This window comes from Strongylocentrotus purpuratus, unplaced genomic scaffold (genome assembly GCF_000002235.5).
Source record: "Strongylocentrotus purpuratus isolate Spur 01 unplaced genomic scaffold, Spur_5.0 spur5_scaffold_6, whole genome shotgun sequence".
Classification (NCBI taxonomy): domain Eukaryota; kingdom Metazoa; phylum Echinodermata; class Echinoidea; order Camarodonta; family Strongylocentrotidae; genus Strongylocentrotus; species Strongylocentrotus purpuratus.
The window spans coordinates 9,551,246-9,575,769 of NW_022145612.1; the positions used below are offsets into that span (position 1 = coordinate 9,551,246).

Genomic DNA, 24,524 nt, shown 5'->3' on the forward strand with positions numbered 1-24,524 from the left:
TGTTCTTTTTTTTTCTTTCTATCCTCTCCTTCCTTTCTTCTCTCGCTTTCTTCTCTTCTCTTTCCTTTCTTTTCCTTTTCTTTTCCTTTCCCTCTCATTTCCCCCTCACCCTTTTCTCATTTTTCCCGACAGCAGCGCAATTTTACCGAAAATATTCTGACAGGTAGCGGGGTGTCACACCCCACCCCCTTAGCGACGCCTCTGGTTGTTATCCCATTATTCTTTTATGCAATTCGTCATGCTCTCGCACCTCTCATCTATCGTTGTTTAATTCTCTTTCATTTTTTTCTTTCTCCTTTTCCCCTTTTTTCCACATTTTGTTTGTTGTTCTTCTTGTGCTTTTTTTTTTTTGGGGGGGGGGAGGCTACACGCTTGGCAAGAGGGCCCCCATATTTGCACAATGCAAAATTGCGTGCTCCCCCTCCCGCTTCTTTCCCGGTAAACAAACACCTTCTCATTTTTCTCCTTTTCTCTCCTCCGTCTTTCCCCCTTTCTTCCTTTTCCGCCTATTTTCTCTCCTCTCTCTTCCCCCTTTTCTCCTTCCCCCATTTTCTTCTTCTTTCTCTCTTCTCTTTTCTTTCCCTTCCCCTCCTTTTTTTTACCGGGGGGGGGGGGGGCACGTGCCCCCTGAATCCGCCACTACTTGAAGTTCCCATACGTAGAGTGGTTACAAGTTTTACAAAATCTTAACTTTATTATCTTTTGTCAGATTTTATTCAAACTTTCACTAGTCTGCTTCTCTCATTTTTCGGCTTTCTTTAAAGAGTTATACGATATTAAGGTTCGATTTCACTTTAAAGTTTTCGGTCCCCTGGTTGCTTAGTTACAAGCGTACCAATGCATTTCTGGCGGTCAGTTAAAACAAACCCTCAAATCAATCAAACACAAACAATAAGTAGGTCTTGGAGGGTATTGTGTGTTTATATAGTTTAATTTTGTTTTGTGTACTAGCTATTACAGATACCAGATAATTGCGTCTATTTGGGAACTCTTATACCAGAATAAGGTGTGGGATCAAGCAGATGGTAGAGTTGCATGGGTGTACTTGCATGTAATTTTGATTTACTTTAATCCAATTTTCGAAAAAATACTTTTCATATTCATTAAACATCAATATAACATTTGAACACATAAATGTACATGTAGAATAATAAGTAGCATGAGGGTGATAGATGGAGAGAGGCAGGTAAAATAATGAACAGATTATAGAGCTCCTTTAACATGTTGAGAGAAAACAAAAAAATACATCTTTGCGCTGAATATATTATACTTATACATTTGGAAGCTTTTACTTTTTTTTCAACAATGATCTTTATCATACATGCGAGGCAAATCGAGAAACAACAGATGTAGGTGTTGAAAGCTGAGTAAATAAGAAGTGGCATAACCACTCAATCTTGTCATCTGAGACCCTGTTTATGGGCCTTTGGTTGCAGAATTATTATCTCTTGTACATGTAGGTATACCAATAAACTTATAAAGATTATTTTGTAGCTAGAATGTATTTAAATGTTTATTGAAAGTGTATCTAAATACGCAATATCTCTTTATAACAGTGATACATCATGCTCGTACGGTATTTGTACTATAGTACATGTATATATTGACTTAGAACCCCTGGTATATACATATCAATATATTTCTGGTGATCAGTACACTTTAAGAAATCATGTAAACATAAATATATCTCTTTCTTCCAGGTTATAAACTTGTATCCATCTATAGGGCTCAAAAGATGTATATGGAGTGACTTTAATAGTAAAATTTGAATGAAGAAACTACATGTATATTTTGAATTGTACAAGCAGGTGTAAGACCTTATTATTTTAATTTAATTTTTTAAAATAAATTTAATGTCATTACAAAGAACAGACTTCTAAATGTCTCTTGCTCATTTACAACCACAAACCCCCAAAATGAAACAATCTGATGTTACATCACTATAACTACAACGAATGTATTACTTTTTACCAATTTTAATCTATAAACCATAATAAACAGACAATTAAAATTAGTTTAGGAGAAATATGTGTAAAGAGCAAGATAGAAAGATATGTTTATCAGATGTATGGAGGACAAACTGAACTAAAACCCATAATGAGATATATATAAGTGGACCTTTAAATTCACCTCCTAAAGCCTTTATATTAAATCTAAATAAAGATTTTAATTTTGTAACAATATTCTACAAGTATAATGTTTTAATATATGTGTAGAGGACCTAGGGGACAAACGGTCTTTTACACACCCTAAGGACTAAATATAGCTTAATAATACATAAAATATTCGTTATTCTGAGTAATAAAAAAGTACCTACAAGTTTGAGGTGAATCCAAAGTGCTGACTACTGGTACTACATATATTTTTCCATGCAAGAACAAAAGTATTGTGGGGCGATTCCGCGCAATGTGTCCCCCATACAACATATTCATTTTCCCCTCATATTTATCGCAAAAATGAAGAATCTCTTCATATGACCATTAAAATGAAATATAAGTACTTTCTGGTAATTTCCATTGGTCATACTCACATCAAGAGATTTTCCAGTCAGGAATGAAATACAAAACGTATATGGATAAAACTATCTTTATGGGACGCATTTCACGGAACGATCCTTTTGTTGTCTTTTGGTCTTTGTTATTTTCTGAACTTCCTATTTATTTAGTGAGTTATAATTTTCATTGACTACCTCAAAGCTACCTGGACCTTCATCAAAATGCAGATTGATATGGCTTTGAACAGCCTGCACTGGAACATAGTCTGGAAACTTCAATTTGCAAACAGGACATGTTCTCACCCCTTCAGGTGGTGCATTTGGAACATTGGTCAATGTGTCCAAACCATCCGTTTCAACATCCCTAGGATAGGGGAGGAGTAAACTGTCTTGGGGTATGGCACTGAAGGAGTTCACATGCTGAGACCTTCGCTGGGCAGTGTTGGGCCGACTCATGTCTCCTAGCGTAGGAGAAGTCATGCCGCCATCCTTGAGCTGTACGGTACTCCACTGGACAGAAGATGGTAACAGCATGTCTTGCATGGTACCACTGTTGTCGCCGGTACACTGCTGGACTTGACTCAAAGGAAAACGGCCATCATAGAGAGCACCAGCGTCTCCAGGCTGAGACGCACTCTGCATTGCATACTTTGAGAATGCACCCGATTTGTCTGTTCTACCAGATGATTCTGGAGAATATACATTGCTGTCTTTACTCATCTGCATAAGTTCAAAGGATCTGACTTCAGGGGGTGTATCCGGTGGTCCACGAACTTGAAAATCATCATCATCATCTGATAGATGCGCTCCGGATTGATGCCTGTATATTCCAGGTGATGGTGAAGTACCGATATCAAGGGGCGAACTGTTTTGCTTAAAAACACTGTCAAGACTGCTAGGCTTGGAAACCAAGGACTGATCTATGACTTTCCTTTGCTGAGGCGAAAGACTTGTATCTGACTTTGCCCTGCTATGGGGTTTGCTATTCTGAATAACAGTAAGCTGTCTTGGAGGCAACGGACCACGAATCCCTTGAAATCTCCCTTGGCCTGGCCGAACTGCTACTGGCATCTTGGGCACTGCACCACCTGACACCGTTGTGAAACTGGGATTAAGAGGAAACCTGCCGCCTGGTATCTGGCCAGCTGACTCTCTGCTCTTTAGACCACTAAATGGTCCCGCAGAATTGAACCCAGTTGGTAATTGTCCTTGTGTCCTTTGAGTGTGTATTGCAGGATCTGTGATTGTATGACAAAAGTAAGCAAATAATGACAGCTGGAATAAAATAAAAACTGAAAATAGACAAGAATAGAAATGATTTGCAATGTCTCATTTATCGCAAATTGCTGAGAATCACTGTTAGCCATCATACATGAAGGAAGAAGAAGATGTAACACCGACATTGATTTAATAGGTCTTAATAACCTAGATTCCACAAATTACCATGAAATCAACATAGGTCTTTCACAAATACAACATTCTATCAATAATAATATAGTGTCATGACATATTTGCTTTATGGACAAGAAATTAAAAATGGACCATATTTAATTATACTTTAAAAATAACAAAACTTCTGATTACTTCTCTGTGCTGTTCTTTTTTAGCTTACCACTGATTCTGTCGCCTTTTGCTTCAATGTTGATATCCTGCCCACTTCTTTGAAAATGGCCCCTCTCAGCATTTATTGATATCGCCTCCTGACTAAGAGTCTGAATCACATGGCTCATCAACCTTAGCAAGTGCCCAAGATCATAGTTCTCAAGAGCCTCTCTCTGAGGAAGGTACATATCCCTCTCCATGTCATCCAAGCCATCAAGATCCCCAGACTTACCCAGCTTTTGGTAGACACTATCAATTTTCTCCACAAGGCTCTGAAGGAGGCTTTTGAATTTCCAGAGGTCTTCCGCTGGGATTGCGGAGGACAGTGACGAATCACTGCTAGATACACCCGAAGACACCTCATCAGGCTCCATTGGAATTGACATAGAGAGGCCCTCAACAACTTGTTCCTCCACTACGCCAAAGTCCCTGGACATGGATTTTAGGAGATTAGCTACTGCCGATTCCATGTCATCGGGAACATTTAGCATATCCATATGTTGGTCAAACCATTCATCAATCTTCACTTGTGACTTAGCTGAACGTTTTCTGCTATTGCTTAGAGAGTGATGAATGTTCCATTGCAGAAGTCTCCACATTTTGCACACTTGTTGCCTGATAGACCGGTTGCTCTCATTCTCAAGAGCCACATCTAGCCAAGCAGGAACTGTGGTTCCATCATCCTTTCCAGAATTTATGACAATTCCTTGAAGAAGAACAAAGAATTGCAATAAATGCCTGAAGATGACTTGACAGTTTCCGATTAGCAATTTAAGATCAGTTTCTCTGCTCTGTACTTCACCAAGCTGAGCTAGCTTCTCACCAATGGTAGATGCAAGATCTTGAAACAATTTTTTGACATCTGAGACATTGGACAACTTGCCTTCAAATATCTCTGCACAGAATGGTCCATGCTCCCTGATCCTGCCAGGGACAGAACCTCCACCAGAATGTGCAGTCATATCTGGAGATGAAGACGCTGGTGATAGCTCAGAGTTACCAAATCTAGGTTGTGCTCCTGGATATGCAGACATGGCTTTTGCGTTCAGTGCATAGTCCCCTTGATCACGCCTCTCCTTTCCATGAGTTATCTTCAGCTGCCCCATTTCTTTTGCAAGTGAAGAGAATTTTTCTTTCCATGAATTTTTCTCCTTTCTTAAAGAGACATTCTCATCTCTTAAAGAGGCATTCTCATCTTGCAGTGATGATATTACTTTTCTGTTAGAAGATACGACTGCCTCACTAGACTTTAATTTGCCTTGGACCTGACTTATCATAGAGTGCAGGGCTTCTTGAGAACCTGAAGAGGCACCTCGAGAGTGTGCAGCCATATTACTCCTGAATCCCGTTTTCCTATACTACATGTAACTGCAGTACTGGTATACCCAGCAATATGCATGCCAGTATTTGAAGATTGGTCGTCTATCCCTACTCTGGACTCTGGTCTCTCACTGTAAAATGAAAGAAACAATATTTATGGTGGGCTATAACAAGTAACATTCTTTTTAAATTGGAACTCTGCTCTGACAATAATTACGTTTTAATAGAAGCAGAAAAGAGAGTAACTAACTCAAAAGCAAAATTACAGATTTGCCAATTTGTCTTTCATCGATTACAACTTTTAGAATTCTGAACCTTCTCATTTGAATAGTATTTTGCTCAAACTTTCACAAATCTGATTCTCTTGTTTTGTGTTTTAAATTAATTAAAACCAAATTAATATAATGGAACTTTCCTTTAAAAGTAGAGCCAGCTGCAGATGGGTAGACATACATGTACACACTTAAAATGTGACGAATCTCTCATTTTAAGGGAAATTATATACTTAACATATACCTGAATACTCATTCTACCATTATAAATTAATTTACTGCATTCATATCACTGAAAAACATGGGGGAAACTCTACCAACCTTGAAACCTTTGACCTTGAAAGTAATTACACAATTTGAACGAATCATTCAATTAAATGTTGCATTCTAAGTTTATCTTGATCAATACATGAGAAATTTGAATTACAAAGTAAAATTTGCCCTTCAGCGACATATCACTTAAACTAGATGGAATTTTGACTGCGCGCAGTCGAAAATGATGCCTCCGCCATAGAGCAATTTAAACAAGTTTAGAGTTTAAATCTCCAGTGGCTCTTGAGATATCATGATAACAATCTCAATGTATGGAATTTCATAAGTTGACCTCTGTGACCCTTGACCTTTGACCTACGTGCTCCAAAATCTAATCAGATTGTCTTCCTATGGTGATACACACTATCATTAAGTTTGAAGTTTAAATCTCCAGTGGTTCTTGAGATATTATGATAACAATCTCAATGTATGGAATTTCATAAGTTGACCTCTGTGACCCTTGACCTTTGACCTACGTGCTCCAAAATCTAATCAGATCGTCTTCCTATGGTGATACATACTATCCTTAAATTTGAAGTTTTTACATCTCCGGTGGTTCTTGAGATATCATGATAACAATCTCAATGTATGGAATTTCATAAGTTGACCTCTATGACCCTTGACCTTTGACCTACGTGCTCCAAAATGTAATCAGATTGTTTTCCTATAGTGATACACACTATCACTAAGTTTGAAGTTTAAATCTCCAGTGGTTCTTGAGATATCATGATAACAATCTCAATGTATGGAATTTCATAAGTTGACCTCTGTGACCCTTGACCTTTGACATACGTGCTCCAAAATCTAATCAGATCGTCTTCCTATTGTGATACATACTATCCTTAAGTTTGAAGTTTAAATCTCAAATGGTTCTTGAGATATCGCGCTAACAAACTCAATACAAGGAATTTCATAAGTTGACCTCTGTGACCTGTGACCTTTGACCTACGTACTCCAAAATCTAATCAGATCGTCTTCCTATGGTGATAAATACTATTCCCGAGTCTTAAGTTTATATCTTAAATGGTTCTTGAGATATTGTGATAACGGTCAAACGGGACGGACGTACGGACGTACGGACGGACGTACGGACGTACGGACGGACGTACGGACGGACGTACGGACGTACGGACGTACGGACGGACAACCCGAAAACATGATGCCTCCGGCACCACCTTCGGTGGCGGAGGCATAAAAACAATTTTGTGTTTCAAACATGCATGTTCTTATCTATCCAAGTATCTATAAATTTCTTAAGTTTTATCCTAAATCTGCTTGTATTTCAAAATCTACCAATTCAATACTCTCATTAAATCAGTATGGTAATGTGGCCATAGCTCGAAAGTAATTACACAATTCAAACGAATCATTCAATTAAATGTTGCATTCTTAATTTATCTTGATCAATACACGAGAAATTTGAATTACAAAGTAAAATTTGTTCAGCGACATATCACTTAAAAAACAGTTTTGTGTTTCAAACATGCATGTTCTTATCTATCCAAGTATCTATAAATTTCTTTAAGCTTTATCCTAAATCTGCTTGTATTTCAAAATCTACCAATTCAATACTCTCATTAGGCCATGTAAAACTGATTACATGTTGATCGTCCGGATTTTTTGAAAAAGAGGAGGAGGGTGTACCATGTTATTTGATATTTGATATTTTTCCCAAGATGGCTGCCGCGTGTACAAATAGTATATAATTGAATATGTACATCAACCAACGTTGCTGTAGTGAGTTTGATTTGCCCCAAAATATCAATTTTGGCTTTCTTCAACAGGTTTCTTTTTGTCTATTTTTAAATATTAAATGTTGCCTTTATTTTAAATATGTAATTTGTAAATATATTGTCATTTTTGTTTTGATTTTGTAATTGTTGTTTTAACATTTATGTAGATCTACATGAATGACATGATATTTAACATTTTCATTGGAAGCCTTGAAGGCGTACCTACAGGCTATCGCTAGCTTTGGTCTATCGTGAGGTATCTGCGATGCGATGCGATGATCAGTCGACTCGATCGACTCATCTCTAGCTAGCTCCTCGACTCAAGCATATACATGCGATATATGCATGCGCAGCGCATGCATCATCGCATCATTTTTTAGCGCAGCTTCACTTCAGCATATCGCCGATCATATAGCATATCAACCACTCTACATTTCAATACAATTTTTTCTAGAGTCTTAGTATGTTTGTACAAGAATATTTGAACAGCGTATTTGAAGAAAAGGTGGAAAAGATGCATATGGTAAGTATTCTGTGTTGTTTTCTGAATAAAAAGAAAATATATCAAATATCAAATATAAGGAGGCGGGCCGAAAAAAGGAAGCGGGCGGGGACGATCAACATGAAATCAATTTTACATGGCCTTAAATCAGTATGGTAATGTGGCCATAGCTCGCGGGTTATCTAAGTTTGCTGTCTCCCAAAATTGGTAGGATTTAGAAAATCTGATTTCACCAATGGAAAGAGGAGCATTAAAATAACCCATAGACGGAATTTTTCAGGAATTGGGTGCATGTGAAATTATGCAAATATTGACAAAAGATTGACACATTTTGCAGTCATTTGCAACTGTTCCAAAAAATGATTTACTCACCTACATGTATAAAGGTATGGAAATCTTCATTTTGAGAGCAGATAAATTTTCTAGTTAAACCAATTTGTAGTAAAAAACTTTGCCGTCCATTTGGTAATAATTGAAATAAATAAATTTGTGTAGAATACTGGTATGAGAAATCATAGATCGAATACCACATTTTCTAATATTTTCAAAATCTCGGTGAACTTTGGTCACCCCTTCATGATAATATACAAAGCATACTGCTCTTGATAAAGATCTTCCAGAAGATATGAAATATAAATTTCTTCAAATTGTAGATGATTTATAAGTACAATTTTACAAATATTGGAGAATGTGCAATTCTGTCCTCATTAAAAAAAAAATTAACAGTTTATAGTCTAGGTCATCGTGCTCCTTAACTTTAATAGATTTAATAGATTCTGACAAACACTGGAAAAAGAGAGACGATGCTACCAGAACCAGTTGCTACTCCAATCCTAATGTTAGACCAGGCGTGTCATGCAAGGAAACTTTCTGGGGTGCAAAAACCCTGGATCATCGCTGACTGTGCTCTCTCCCATTAACAACAGATTCAGAGGGAAGATGAACATATTCATTGTCTGCAATTTTTGTGAAATAAAGACGTCTTAATCACCTCATTAGGCCTCACACACAGTAGCAGCTCATTGCATTTGCACTCGCGGACATGGCATGCAATACTTGGTGACTTCTGGATACTGTGTTCTGTCCACATCCATCTAGACCCTACTTTAATTTTGTCTTTGCAAATTCACCTGATGATCACATGGATCTAGTCCATCTTTAAAAAAAAACCATTATGGCCAATGACTCAGCAATAAGGTCAATGACACAGCAATAAGGCCATATGGCATAGATTAGTGTATACAACCATGTCGCTTTTTGCATCATGTCGAGGTACATGTACAAAGAATACGCCACACAGCTCAGCACAACACAGCAGCAATGGAGTCTACACCAGGCCAGGCACTGCCCAACAAAAGAAATTAGTCTAAATAACTGACGTTTATTTACCTAAATGATATTATAAGGAAAAAATGGATAAATAATCATTCTTACCTATATTCCTATTGGCTAGGGTGATTGGGAAACCCCTATCGGTGTTATTTCGCAATGTACCGATCTTCTTGACACGAAACAGGGATGTTGTTAACGTCATTGGGAAATCCCCTTATTCAAACCAATTTATTCAAACCGTAGAGGGCAAGCAAATCGTACAGTTCGGCGCCAAACAAAAAAGATGTTGTATTGCCCTTTGCGACCTAGGTCTACCCCAAAATCTTAAAATCTACGGTCATCTCCACTACACCGTAACATCGCAAATATTCATATAGGGTGTATATCTACTAGTATTCAAATATTAGTATGCAGCACTAGCAGACTAGATAGACTGCTCAAAGTCTGAAAGGGCAAGTCCAGTCCAAAAATAACTTACTTTCAATTAGAAGCAAATAAAAATCAAGAAAGTTATCAATTTTTAATGACATGACAAACTTTGAAAAATCTCAAGACAAATAGGCAACTCGCTCATGAGTCTGTGACGTCATTGGCTTACTACCCACTGCTAGTAATTGTTTTCTTTATATTAATAATATAAAGTTCATTTCCCATTTGCCCCCTTCGGAATCTTATTTCCTCGCACCAGCATCCAAGTTAGGCTATATACTAATAGTAATATGTTTTTATGTGGATGCACTAGTATAGAGTAATTTTTTCAGTTAAATCGTGAAAAAATATGAATTTGATTAACTATTTATATAAAAATCAGTGATTATTGAATATAATTGATAAATGTGTCACTTTTTTTTCAAGTTGACAATAGTTTATTACCCCTCTTCACCCCATCTCTTACCCATTTTAGGCATGGTTCTATATTTTCACTTTGTCAAGTTTGTTATTTTACTCTTTTATCTTTATCTTCCTTTCTTCTTCTTCTTCTTCTTCTTCTTCTTCATCGTCTTCTTTTTTTTTCCTTTTTCTTCCTTATAATTATGCTTTTTTTTTAAATCCATTTTCGCTTTAGTACTGATTTTTTACTCTTTAAATCTCTCCCACTCTTAATTTCAATTTTTGCATACTTTTCTCTACTATTTTCAGTTATATTATCGATATTTCACACCACATACACCTGCTCCGTTTATCGTTTTACTGCTTACTTCAGTCATTTTTCTTTCATGATTTCAGTAGAAATATGTTATTTTATGCTAAACTCTGATTTCTTTCTAATTCGTGTTTCCATAATTGCAATACGCTATATATTCAATATATTATGTTATGTTCTTCTTCTTCTTCTTCTTCTTCTTCTTCTTCTTCTTCTTCTTTCTTCTCCTTCTTCTTCTTCTTCTTCTTCTTCTTCTTCTTCTTTCTTCTTCTTCTTCTTCTTCTTCTTTTCTTCTTCTTCTTCTTCTTCATCGTCTTCTTCTTTTTCTTCTTCTTCTTCTTCTTCATCGTCTTCTTTTTTTTCCTTTCTCTTCCTTATAATTATGCTTTTTTTTTTTTTCCATTTTCGCTTTAGTACTGATTTTTTACTCTTTAAATCTCTCCCACTCTTAATTTCAATTTTTGCATACTTTTCTCTACTATTTTCAGTTATATTATCGATATTTCACACCACTATACACCTGCTCCGTTTATCGTTTTACTGCTTACTTCAGTCATTTTTCTTTCATGATTTCAGTAGAAATATGTTATTTTATGCTAAACTCTTGATTTCTTTCTAATTCGTGTTTCCATAATTGCAATACGCTAAATATTCAATATATCATGTTATGTTATATATTACATTATGTGCTACTAATTTTGTTTGTAAACTTTTGTAATTAAAAAATTTGGCTAAACGCCGAGTCGCCATGATGAAAGTTTTATTTGAAATAAACCATTTTGAATCGAATTCAATATTCAGAAAAAATATCAATTCTTCAAAGTGAAAGGCCTATCTCCCCCTAGCAGTAGGCCTATCTAGTCAATAAACATATAGTAACCAATACAATAACAGTATTAAAAATATGTTGATTAATTCGATCATAATCTTGACATTTTATTAGCCAATTTGATGCTACAACGATATACAACGAAGTACGTACAGGCTTTGCGATGAAAAAAAAAAGGGGGGGGGGGGTAGAGTAGACTAGTGTGCAGTCTAGCGTTTATTCATGATATGCACTTTGGCTATGGTCTGAAAACGGTTTTCAGTTAAAATAATCGTCCTAAGTGCTTTTCGCCCACTCCACTCTGTACAATTTCGGCCCACGTCACCTCAGCACTTGCTCAACATTTAAAGACGCAATAAGCTTTTAGACTATTTTTCCTTGGACCTTTAAGAAACAAATCCTTCAAGCGATATACCCCCCCCCCCGCCCTTCCCCCCGATCCCCATAATAGATATTCCGGATAAAATTAGATTCGATTTTTTTTTTTTTTTTTTTATACAATTATACTGAATAAAGCAAAATCATAAAGATGGTATCAACACAAAGCTATACGACAATGACATTTAGTAGGACGATCAGGGACAGTCCATACAGCACATAGAAGTATTGAAATTGATCACGTGATCGAATGTCCTATCAAACTGTTTGATCAGTTTTCAAGACAGTATATATTCATAAAAGCAATGTCAAGGTTAACTAATTACTATTGTTATAATTTTTTTGTTTTTACAAAAATGAATTCACTAGTTTCTGTATATTTCTGTTCAGATTCATTTCAGGGTTTTTGCCCCATAGCCCCCCTAATATGTTGGTTAACCTTTTTTACATGTATGCCCAAACCCCAAAATAACCCTCCCCCGTACATGTTCATATTTTCTTTTTTCTCTTCATACCGATATATTTTCTGAGTGGTTAGATCCCATTTTCATAATTACTTTGCCAACTTGTTTCATTGTTATGCTTGTCTGAAGATGATTTGCCACTAGACTTAAAGCTCTAGCTTCCCGGGGGGCCAGGGGGTACTCACATTTTAGGACATACGGGTGTGTGCTGCTCTAATGGGTAACTTTTTCCAAAAAAAACCTGAACATGAGTCCCACTTTTAATAAAAATGGGTCTGTTTTTTTTAAATTTCCAAAATACAAATTTTCCCGTGTTTGTAACACCCCAAAATTGTGGAAAATGAGTTGTTTTTTCCTCCCCCCCCCCCCCCCTCCGGGGTCTAGCTTAGGATATGAGCTCTCCACCCAAACTATTTTTCCAAAATATTCAAAAATACATTGATTATAACTTGTGGTAAACTATTTTGGAAAGCAGTAAAAGTGTAATTTCATTAACTTAACTAAGTAGCATTAAAACATGACTTATTCTATCAAACAAAGCAAGGACTATATTGCACAGCATTCTTATGTTCTTTTATTGCATAAAATTACACAACTCTAAAATACATTTCATTTCAATGGAACTCTGACATGCATTTAATGGTTTACTTTCTTTTGCAGTTAAATTGAACATACATGTAATTCTATTCTCAAATAAAGGTAAAAACACATTAATTTTGTATGCAAACTACTTTTTGGTTGGTTGATTTAAGAAAAATTGCTAACAATGATGCTTTCTATCTGCTTTCAGATACACTGTATTACAAAAACAGCTTGAAAGCTCCCATAACAATTCTATACAAAAAACACTTTGGTTTCTTGGTCATCATACTTAAAAATGATTTTCTGTCATCATGTCAAATGTTAGGGAGTATCATCAAACAATTGGTAAGAACCTAAAAAAGACATACATGTACATTAGGATATGTTTACCATTATAGATTCCCATGACTTTCTCTTGAGAGTGAAGAGGGTAGACTATATCTTCTGAATATACAAACATGGAATTATACAGTAGGCTTGCAGTTGCACCATGTGAGAGAGGGGGAGGACTGGGGAGTCCTGAAAAGGACTCTCAGTAATCTTTCCTTTTCAGGACTCCCCAATCCTCCTCCTCTCTGTCTCTCACATGGTGCAAACCCAAGCCTAATGTATATCTACATCACCATGCAAGCCGATACTTATAAGCAGCATCAAACATGGAATTGTTTTTGTATCTGTAAAACCCACTACCATTAAAAACAACAGCAATATGAGCCAATATGTCTGTCCTGCAGAAATGCTCTTGGCAATTCAAAAGGATTATAACTGAGCAGCCAAAAATCTGTTGTGCTCAGGCACATCGAGCAGGAATACACATTTCCATTGGGGCTAAGGGGAATATATAGATTAGTGCCTTCCAAAATATCATTTATTCGGGCCAGGATTTGAATCCTAAACAAACTCAATTGAAAGTCAAGTGAATAAACCACTATACCACAACAACTCTCTTGCCTCTGAAGGTACAAACTAATGCATAGTTACATGTAAAATACACTTGAAGCCAATTTTCATTTCTTAGGTTTATATATTTTTTTATATTTACCCACGCTTTTCAATACGATCATAATTTTCACATGTCACATAGAAATAATCTTACCTTCAATAATGTTCAAACTGTCAAATTTGCTCCATCGTCAATAATATAACCAAACTACTGCTATTTATATAATATTTTGTCCAGATGTAATATCCTCCATTTAATTGTATTTTTTTTTGTTTTCTGTATACATTGGAGCATGTGAAGTAAATAAATTCAATTAACCTTTACAGTGCTAAAGGGGAGGGAAGCAGAATCTGCATGCCCTGTAATGTGTCAAAACAATAATTCCAACCTACAATTTAGTGACTTCATACATTGTAGCTTTGAAAGAAAGCATCTTTTGACACCAAATCCTGCAGAAGAGGGGGAAGGAATACTAGTTGATTTACCAAATCGGCTTGAAATGAAATGTACATTTTTATTAGGGCAAATCCAAGCCATTTCGTCCCATACCTCACCTTACCAACCACATCTAAGATTTTGGTATATCTAATCATTGAATAGGGTTGACAAGTGAGTGTACTAGACCTTAGATCAGACCAAATAGGATGTAAACTGACCAAATATTTCAAGTCCAACTTACATGTATGTAAGTCCCATCCTTGTTGATGTATGATAAACCAAGTGACTTATTACCTTGGATTTGCCCATTATATTAATTGTCAAGTTTAAATTGTCTGACATTGTCTCTTCTTTCATTCAAGCATTTCTTTGAGATTGTCTCCTTCATTCCAGTATTCCTATGAGCTTGTCTTTCAGGTAATTGACTTGCTGAACTGGTGTGCGAAGAGGGTACCAATCCTGGTAAGGAATCTGCACAATCAACAAAAAAAGAATATCATTAATGTTTGTATGAAGCTCCAAATTCATGATATTCACATCATTCCATAAGTAACTTTGAACATTAAATGGAATGTCTTAATATTGTTTCAATCGGTTAGAGGTAGCACATAACATTAAAAAAAATATGATCATGAAATTTGAATAGCTAAGAAATGTGTTTTCATGTGTTATGAATACAAAACTTCCCTGACGGTTTCAAGACAAAATATCAGCACTTTTTATGTTTTTTCATCATTTTTGCTTTGCATCTTAAAGGTACTATGTCCCATTTGCAGGCCAAAAAAATGAAAAGGTTAAATTCCAACGCCATTTGAAAGTTAATACTAATTAAGAACTTCCCTAAAAAAGGTGGGGCTTGAAAATGTCTTCAAGTGGGAAAATAACGACTATTAGTTGTCAAATCGACTTGGGAGCTATAGAGCCAATAAGTAATAGTCTTGATTGTCAGACCATTGTACCTAATGATCATACATTTTATGCTGCACAAAGATTCAATCAGCTGAATTTTGGTCATTACAAGAAGTGGGTTATTGATGTAGACAAATGCTCATGTACCCTTTACAGCTCATTGTATGTATGTTATTACCAAAGAAGAAAAAAGCCAGTCAGTCACTCAATAGTGTCTGACAGTGAAGTCTGGCAAGTTAACAAGTTTCCTTGCATAATTTGAATATTAGGACACTACTAACGTTTAAATTTCACAGATAGGACATACATGACATATTCATAATTCCTGCAAAGTTCTACATAATTTGAGGTTTACTGCAAAAGGGACATAGTACCTTTAAAATATGCCACTGTAGAATTAATGGGCTGAATAAATAAAACTAGTACTTACACTAGAGACAAAAGGTTACAAGCTACCTCAAGAGCTTTTGCTATGTCAGGCAAACTGGTGGCAGCTGGCATAATTTGTAAGTTTACAACATGATTCTACTCCCTGACAGCTAGTCAAGCTGTCATGCAGGAAACTAAACAAAAGCTTGTGCCCCAAGTGGTAAAATACAATTAAATGGTTTTATCCCTGCTCAGATGCTCACTTTCAAATTTGGCTGCAGAGACTGATTTAACCAACTATTTTTTTAAATGCACCCTACCTGCAATACTTGATATCCAGTTAATTCAAGGTGGCTGAGCATCATTTCTAGACGTCCTACTAACTGTGATGTAGAGTAAAGGTATGAAGGAGGGCCAAAGGTCATGATGGCCAATCTATAAAAGGTAAAAATATGAAATACAACATTTCAAGTTTTTCAACCCTTAGGAATGAAAGATATGTGTTTATTTCTTACAATGTGTTTTACTTACAAGCTGAAAGCCGTTATCTGCTAATCTCTTTGCCTTTACACCATAGGGTGTCAGAAGGCTGCTAAGATTATGTTTTATAGTGATATTAGTTTGATCCTTCTGGCTCTCAGTAGACATTATTAGATTTTGCCCAAAATGCAAACAGTTATTGAATTTTAAAGCCATACCATATTCACATCAGGTTGCAATAAATTCTCATAACACTAAATGTTGTCATGCATTATAAAAATACTGCAGCCTGTGAACCAGAAAATACATTGCAAGAGATAATCTATGACTTGAATGGAATTACCTACTGCTGACTGCCACCTTTAGACCAACTGTAAGTACTAAAATCAGTAACTTTAGTGTTGTTTTATATTCATTGCTATATTGATTAGTCTTTGCCAAATAAAATAATGATACTGATAATGATAACCTCATAATTTTTTTGCCATAAAAGTTTATTAGCAAACTTATTCAGGAATGTTCATGAGTGGTTGAGGTAAACAAACAGTCAACTAAACCTCTCTGAAATCTCAAAATGTTGCAAAATGCATGAATGAAAGGGTGGAGACATCAAACAAGCAGAGTGTAGGGTTTTAGTAATCATGGAACCCCCCACCCCCAACCCCGAAAAAAAAACCACAACAACAACAAACAAACAAACAAAAACCAGACTCAGAGTTACATGAACTCTGTTCTCTCATATTGTCTTCTTTCTCAGTTCTTTCAGAAAATAAAATGCCAAGAAGATATATCTTAGGAAAATCTTTACTTACTTTTTACCATTTCCTTTCAATTTGCTGGAAATTTCTGCATCTGCAAAGACAACATACAACATGAAACAATATAATTTAATTATCAGGTCTAGAATTTGCAGATTAATATACCGATATATCCTTAGGCACAATATCAAAATGGTGGGGTATGCAACATGTTTGTCTTTACTGCTTAGTACCAATCTTTTGAAATTATTCATGCCTGTTCAATACCTGTATTGAAATTAAGTGCATTATGCACAGGCATGAACTGATTGGGGATGGGGTAAAAATTATGCACCTTGTTTTCAAAGACTAAAATAGCATATCAATTATTAAAGTCATCGCCTATGGGAACCGGACGACTCTATTATCAATGTCTGTAGGTTGAAGAGAATTCAGTAATCAACTACTAAAGTGCTTCTGGCAAAATCTTTTTGCTTATTTTAGTTATCTGTATGGTCTGGTCAGCAAAATGTCCTCTCCAGACGTATCCACGCTAACTTCCATGTTTTGTAGTTTAATTGTTGATGTCAAGGTCAATACAACTTTCTTCTGGATATCGATGCCTGTATTGCTCACCCAGAATAGAAATAGAAATTGCTGGAAATCCAAGACCCGCTTTTAATTCAATACTAATTAACAATGAATACATTTCAAAATAGCAATTCTAAGTAATTTTTTTACAATTGACTATTAAGTGAATCTAAAGTTTCAGACATTGTATGAGTTGAAAAAATTAGGGATGAGTTGTATCACCATCCACTGGCATGATGGAAGTCAGTACCGTATTCAGTATTAACACAACACAGCTATCTATAATGCCTATATTTACTGTAAAAAAAAAAAAATTTGCAATATGAAACTTGGGAGACCTGTAAAAGACAGCCCTTTTGCAGAAAAAGATGTTTTTCCATTGCAAAACTTCAGTGTTGTGTCAGTTGTGAATCAAATTCCACAGTCAACTCTTCTGAATCTGAACCAGTTATAAATTTCATGTCAGTTTCTGATTTACAGTATACATATTTTTACCTATGATGTAACCCAGATCACTTTTGACATTCTCCACCATGGTCAGGTCATCTCCAAGGGAAGCTTGTAAGACTTTGAACAAGGATCGGTGCAATGTTGTAGTGTAGATTTTGTGGTTTGCTGGGAAGGATTTGAGGTCAGAGGTCAGGTATGGGCCTTCATAGTCAGGGAAATCCAACTGGGAGTATGCGTTGATCTGCAGCAGCTTCAGTTTCAGAGTGGCTGACAGAGGAGCTACACAGTCAAAGGAAAAATAATAGAATCTAATGAGTAAATAAAATTTTGTTTTGTTAGATCTGGGGCTTGTCTTAGAAAGAGTTATGATTGATTTAATTGATCGCAAATCTGTAAATCTGATTGTTTGATTGGAGGACTTGCGATCGATGTACACGTATTGAAGATCAATTTTCTTTACACAATACACAGTGCCCTGGTGTGGATCCATCTACCGGTACGTGGAAAGGCACAAATTTAATTTCACAGAGGGGTACTACAAACTGGACAATAATTTAACAAAATCTTGTATCAAAATTAAATTTCTTCAGTGTAAAAAAGGTTTACCTTCTTGGCTCTCCTCAATATTCTTTAGAATCTTTGTTACAATCTTTTGAGGCACTTGCTTCAGCACCGTCAAAGAGTGGGCTACGTCTATCTGATCTTTCGCAGAATAATCATCAAAGTTTGCGTCTAATTTATTTCCAACTTCAACATAGAATGTGCTTGCACCCAGTGGTTGATAAGAAAACTGACTGTAGGCAAACAAGAGCCTCTTCAGGTCTAGAATGGTAAGTTCATCTAATGCCCCAGCTAGAACAGTGTGGATAGAATCCAGGAGGTTGGACGCCTGGATACGCAGCACAGCATATGTCTTTGCAATGTCACATAAGAGGCTCAGGGAGCATTCATCAAGTTTCTGCTGGATGTGCACTGCAAATTCACTGAAGAGTGCTGCATTGTGGAAACCTAAATTACCCATTGCGCTCATTATGTCCATCATGGCAGGAATCTCCCATTGCGAACGCTGCTCTAGCAGCTGGTACGAGATTGCCCGCAATATAGGTAGTGATCTTGTATTGGTAGCTACCAATGACTTCATCAAGGCTGTGATCTCCTGAAAACTAAACTGGCTGAGCATCTCCAAAGTCTTGTCTTCCACACGCTCTAGAAGTGGTTCCGACACTCGAGCTGCAGATGGCAACAAACGTCGTACAAGCTGCGGATTCTGCAATTCCCTCCAGCGTAGCTCAAGGACACGAGCTGCTTCATTCACAAGTGCTTTTGTTTCTGTTCTCTTTGAGAGTAACTGGTCATTGCAAACAATTGTCGCAATTGAACGAATGGGGAAAAGTCGTAACCTTCTCCTGCATTCTCCTTCTAGAGCAAGAATGAAATCATCATTGTTACTGTTGACATGAAATGCATTTGCAAGAGTACTTGTAAGGCTTTCATTGCTTAAATTCTTGACTCCCCCTATGATAGATGTTGCCAAACTACTAAAGCGCTTGTCTGTTACAAAACCAGGAGAAGCAGAATCATTCTTCTGTATGTGACGTAGTGCTCTCACAGCTATCGATGCTTCATTTCCAGACATTTCCCTCTGGCTTATAGCTTCAAGTGCATTTTCAACTGATCCAAGAGAGCTAAGCTCCTGAAACAAACTCTGTCCTGCACCTACAGTTCTTTCCGATTGAGGTAGGCTTTCGGAACTAGCAGCATCCTCAGCAAGTGCCTTTCTGCTAGAGGTAAAAGGTCTTTCATGGTTCAAACTTTGACCCGAGGAGAGAAGGAGCTTTGTGGAGCACCTGAAGTTTCGATGAAGCCCTGGAGCTAAATGTCGCAGGATCGACAAGGCCATGTTTGACAAGTTTTGATGACCTTGCTTATGATTACCTGTAAAATAATAAAGACAGGGTAAATGATATATTAATGTGTAAATAGGTAGGTCAAAGTTCATCAATAAAGGGTATGAGAAAATGTCCCTCAAAACTATTATCACATGAACTACATGTACATGTACATTCCCACATTTTAATGTTCCCCTATCACACTATTCCAGTTCGACATCCTTCCCCCCACGCTTTGCATATCGCGCTATGCAGCTGTTGAGCAAAAATTATAACCTGGCGTGTACCACTTTTTTATCCATTCGGATAAATATTGCCTAGATTTTGGAGTGTTGTATCTTTTGATAAAAACATCGGTGAGCCTTGAAATTTGAAATGTGTTCTTCTGAGAAGTCAATTTTTTTTAATTATCCAACCATAAATGGTGAAAAAAAATCCAAAAGGGAGAATTGAAAAATCGTTCAGACACCTTTACTAGTACTAATACATTGGTTCCAGTCACTTACAAGATTGACTGTATGAAGCGTTTAGGGGTCTTTGTTCCAGATTTTCCTTTGTCAAAATTGAAATCTGTGTTGAAATTCTTGCAGCCATATTCTCAACTGTTACTGTTAATGGATGACGTCACCTTCCTTCGCAGTTACAGTTTGAAATACGGCTACAAGAATTTCAACACAGAGTCCAATTTCGACGAAGAAAATCAGGAAAAAAGACCATTAGAGGGACTTGGTAACATTGTTCAGATGAGAGTAAATGGCGCTAAGGTAGTGACTTCAATGTTTGATGTACAATTAAAGATAATCTGAAAGATTGAGTGCAAATGGACCATTATTCATGATAAATAATTGGGTAACTGATCTGATTGATTCCAGAATTCTCCCTACTATATTATTACTTTTTTATTTACATTTTAGGTGAATATAAAATAAAATCGACACAAAGCAATGAATTGGCTCTATACATTCCAAACATTTAAGTGTTTAAAGATATTTAAATGCCTGTGTTATGTCTTATTTTCATGGAAAATTGGTTAGGAAAATTCAAAAATTGATTGGGAGAATTTAGTATTGGAGGACGTTACACAGCACAGTGACGCCTTCAAAGGAAACCATAAATACTTTGTGGTTTGAGAATTTGTTCAAGATTTTGTGCATGTTAGAGGGTTTAGTACGGTAGATGGAATATATAAGTAATATTTCATACATGTACAAAATTACACAGTTTTTCATCAACCTTCAACAATGTTACTGAGTCACTTTAAAGTTTTAAACGCATCATGATATACAGTCAATCTGGTAAGTTGAACCAATGTATAATAGCCTAGGCCTAATTTTCAAGAATAAATGAGTTGAGAATAAATGCATCGGTTATGAAGCCTGACCAGTAAAATGACATTTTAGTCCAAAGTAAAAGTTTGGTAGCACGATCGTGCAACCAAAGTTGCAGAGCAGACCCTTTGGTCGGCTTCTGTTTTGTCAAATAAATTTTTTTAAAGGATTTTTGTACGTGCAGCACGCGTTACCGTCGCGTCTGATTTTGACAGTCTGCGCGATGAACTTTGCGGATTGAGCGCTGTATAGTGAGTTTCAGCACTCTCATTGGCCGATCCACTTGGGTGGCTTCGAATTTAAGTGAGAGAGGGCCTACTTAACTTAAGTTTAATGGCAATGTCAATACGTAATATTACGTCACACCACAGAGATTTTGACATTTTGACATTTAAACAGCTACAGGTGACGCACTTCACACATAACACACGGCATTACACACACATAAAATACCTTAAATATGATGAAAATGAGAATTGTTCAAACTTTAAAAATAGTTAGGTGAGACTCAAACTCAAGCGAAAAATTCAGAAGATGGGGTTTGACTGAAATATCATAATTTTGGTATTGAAAAAAACAAAAAATCGCAAGCTTGCTCGTCCCACAAATATCTTATAGCATTGAGTGAATGTAATGAAGCGATAGCCAATAAGAAGAGCCAATTTATTTTTGTAAAAATAAAATGAGGCTGCGATTTGCCAAGATCGGATGAACGATTTGCGCATGCGCTAAATCATAAATGTAGATATCTAGCTGTAAGCTAAAGTTCTACGTGGTCTAGATCTATGTACTATGGGGGAAGGTTGAAAAAACGGAAATTTGGCCTTATCGTTATCAAAGTCCCTTCTCATTCACAGTGTACACACACGTTTGCGGATAGGACGTTAAATGGAGGCCCCGTGTAGAGAAAAGGTCGCTCCCTTTGCACGTTAAGATTAGAACCCACTGCACTATTCGTATAAGAGTAGGCCTAGGGGGAAACCCCGGTGTAGTGATCCACCTGCACACACCCCAGTAGACTATAGTACGATAATACTCTGTAAAGAGGTACGTACTCAAAAAGGAAGAGTTACGGAGGTGGGTGGAAGTCCCTAGACCGAATTTTCCGTCTCTTTCGTTCGTTAGCCTCTTATTGGGGTAGGGTCGGCCGGCTCTCTCTTTAGAGACGGAAACCGTCTATACACATTCCCTTGATAACGCCACGGCCATTTCAGGTCGTAGCGTTTTGCCCCCAAAATCCCCCAAAATGTCATTTTACCTCGTGCATGTTATATTGTAAATTAGGCCTAGGCTATAATAAATCAGTTCCACTTACCAACTTTACTGAAATAATCAGTTTAATAGTCCCTTTTTAGGAATTTATGGGTCAAAATCGAAATCCATGTTGAAAAAGATTTTCAAAATGGATTTCGATTTTGACCCATAATTTCCTAAAAAGGGACTATTAAACTGATTATTTCAGTCAAGTTGGTAAGTGGAACCGATGTATTATAGCCTAGACCCTAGGCCATACATGTGGATATGCACGAGGTAAAATGACATTTTGGGGGATTTTGGGGGCAAAACGCTACGACCTGAAATGGCCGTGGCGTTATCAAGGGAATGTGTATAGACGGTTTCCGTCTCTAAAGAGAGAGCCGACCCTACCCCAATAAGAGGCTAACGAACGAAAGAGACGGAAAATTCGGTCTAGGAAGTCCCCTGCCCTGCACGCAGACGCAATTAAAAGTTAGCTGTGTAGTGTAGGCCCTAGAGAAATGAGAGGGGACTTGGATCACAATATATAATGCTGGAAATCTCAGGTTTATTACAGAATTTCCCATACCAAACGGTTGTTTTTGTCGAACTCTTGTTATAAGTTATGAATAAGGGAGTTCCAACACCCAGCTGCAGTAACAACAGTAAATCAATGGTATGGACTGCAGCCCACTGATCTCTACGGATTTTTCCGTAGAGATCAGTGCTGCAGCCGCATACATTCCGCCGCGGCGGAGCTCCCTCTTGTGTTTCCGGTCACATCGTGTGTACAGTTTAAATGGCCAATCCTAAGCTTCATATTCCGGTCACTTCCCGCGACCCCGTTAAATATTAAATAAACAATTAAATAATTGATTCTTAGCTAGTACGCATTATATAATCATAGCTTATCAAATTATAAATGTTTTTGACATAGACCTACTTGAAACAGAGGCAAGACACGCTCGCAGAGCGGATGGACTTCATTCAGAATGTTCAGGTAGACAAGCCCAATTTTCTGCGGTGAACGATGGTATCTGCAAAGAGTTATTTCATTATTATTATTATTATTATCATAAATGACAATGATAATGATTATAGGATAGACCTAATGATAATGATAATGATTATGATAATATAATAATATTATAAATTGTCTCGAAGGTATTCTGAAGGGTTGATTATAAATCAGAATATAGAAAAACGTTTTGTAACCCTGCATGACAATCGTTGCAAATTCCAGATTTTGCTGGAACTTGCTGAAACATCCCGTTAATCTTACAGGCAATGAATTATTTTTAGGATTCTCTCTTCAAAAAGGTATTTCTGCTCTATTGGCATTCAATTGGAGGAGGGGGTACGAGTCCTCAAGTTCGTGATACGCCACTGAGTACCCTGAATAACTGTATAGGGCCAATTCAGGCGCGGATCCGGGGGGGGGGGGGGGCAGCGGGCCATGCCCAATTGTAAACTTTCTTCATAGAAGTTCGTGTGTTTTGGCATAGCCATAGGGGAGTTGATGGGGAAGCCCACTCCAAAAATAACTCACTTAAAAAAAATAAGCAGAAAAATCAGACAACTAAACCAATGAAAAAAAGTTTGAGCAAAATTGGATATAATAAAAACTTATGAATTTGTAATGGCATGACAAACTTCGAAAATCACAAAACAAATTTGCAACTGACTCATGAGTCTGTGCCGTCATTGCCTCACTATCCACTAATTGTTTTCTTTATATTGATAATATGAATTTCCCCCTAAAAATCTTATTTCCTCACACCAGCATTCAAATTATATTGATAGTATTACATAGCAATATGTTTTGTGTGAATGCAATATTAAATATAGAGTAATTTTTTTCAGTTAAATCATGACGACATTTGAATTTTGATAAACTATATAAAAAATCAATTAGTATGAATATACAATATTCAGAAAATAGTATAAATTCTTCAAAGTTCTCAAAAGGTTTTGTGAAATGTCATGCACACAATAGGATACAAATCATATAACCTGGGCAAAGGCATGGGGAAATCAAATTTTGGGGGATAAAATGGGAAATTAATAGGATAAAAATATTAGGCAATTGATAAATAGTGAGGCACTGACGTTACAAACTGATAACCAAATCAGCAGTTACTTTGTGTAGTGGTTTTCTAAGTTCCATACTGTTGTTAATGCTTTTAAATA

The 24,524-nt window shown here is 36.6% G+C and overlaps 2 protein-coding genes across 3 annotated transcripts; both read right to left on the minus strand.

Annotated features, from left to right (window-relative positions):
* Positions 1 to 695: 695 nt before the first annotated feature.
* LOC756540 lies at positions 696 to 9,822 on the minus strand. Of its 2 annotated transcripts, none has more exons than XM_001195566.4 (3): positions 9,670 to 9,822; positions 4,107 to 5,547; positions 696 to 3,732 (listed from the first exon to the last, which is right to left on the minus strand). In XM_001195566.4, the coding sequence occupies exons 2-3, from the start codon at positions 5,425 to 5,427 to the stop codon at positions 2,654 to 2,656; spliced, it is 2,400 nt and encodes a 799-aa protein (XP_001195566.2). In that variant the 5' UTR covers positions 5,428 to 5,547; positions 9,670 to 9,822; the 3' UTR covers positions 696 to 2,653. The 2 variants fall into 2 exon arrangements, with proteins under 2 accessions (XP_001195566.2, XP_003725291.1); XM_003725243.3 differs by lacking the exon at positions 9,670 to 9,822 and adding an exon at positions 9,227 to 9,600.
* A 3,107-nt stretch (positions 9,823 to 12,929) lies between these two features.
* Positions 12,930 to 23,356, minus strand: LOC580380 (FAST kinase domain-containing protein 4). Its single transcript, XM_780441.5, has 6 exons — positions 23,278 to 23,356; positions 18,488 to 19,816; positions 17,927 to 18,160; positions 16,916 to 16,955; positions 15,944 to 16,058; positions 12,930 to 14,816 (listed from the first exon to the last, which is right to left on the minus strand). The coding sequence occupies exons 2-6, from the start codon at positions 19,779 to 19,781 to the stop codon at positions 14,730 to 14,732; spliced, it is 1,770 nt and encodes a 589-aa protein (XP_785534.3). The 5' UTR covers positions 19,782 to 19,816; positions 23,278 to 23,356; the 3' UTR covers positions 12,930 to 14,729.
* Between the last annotated feature and the right edge of the window lie 1,168 nt (positions 23,357 to 24,524).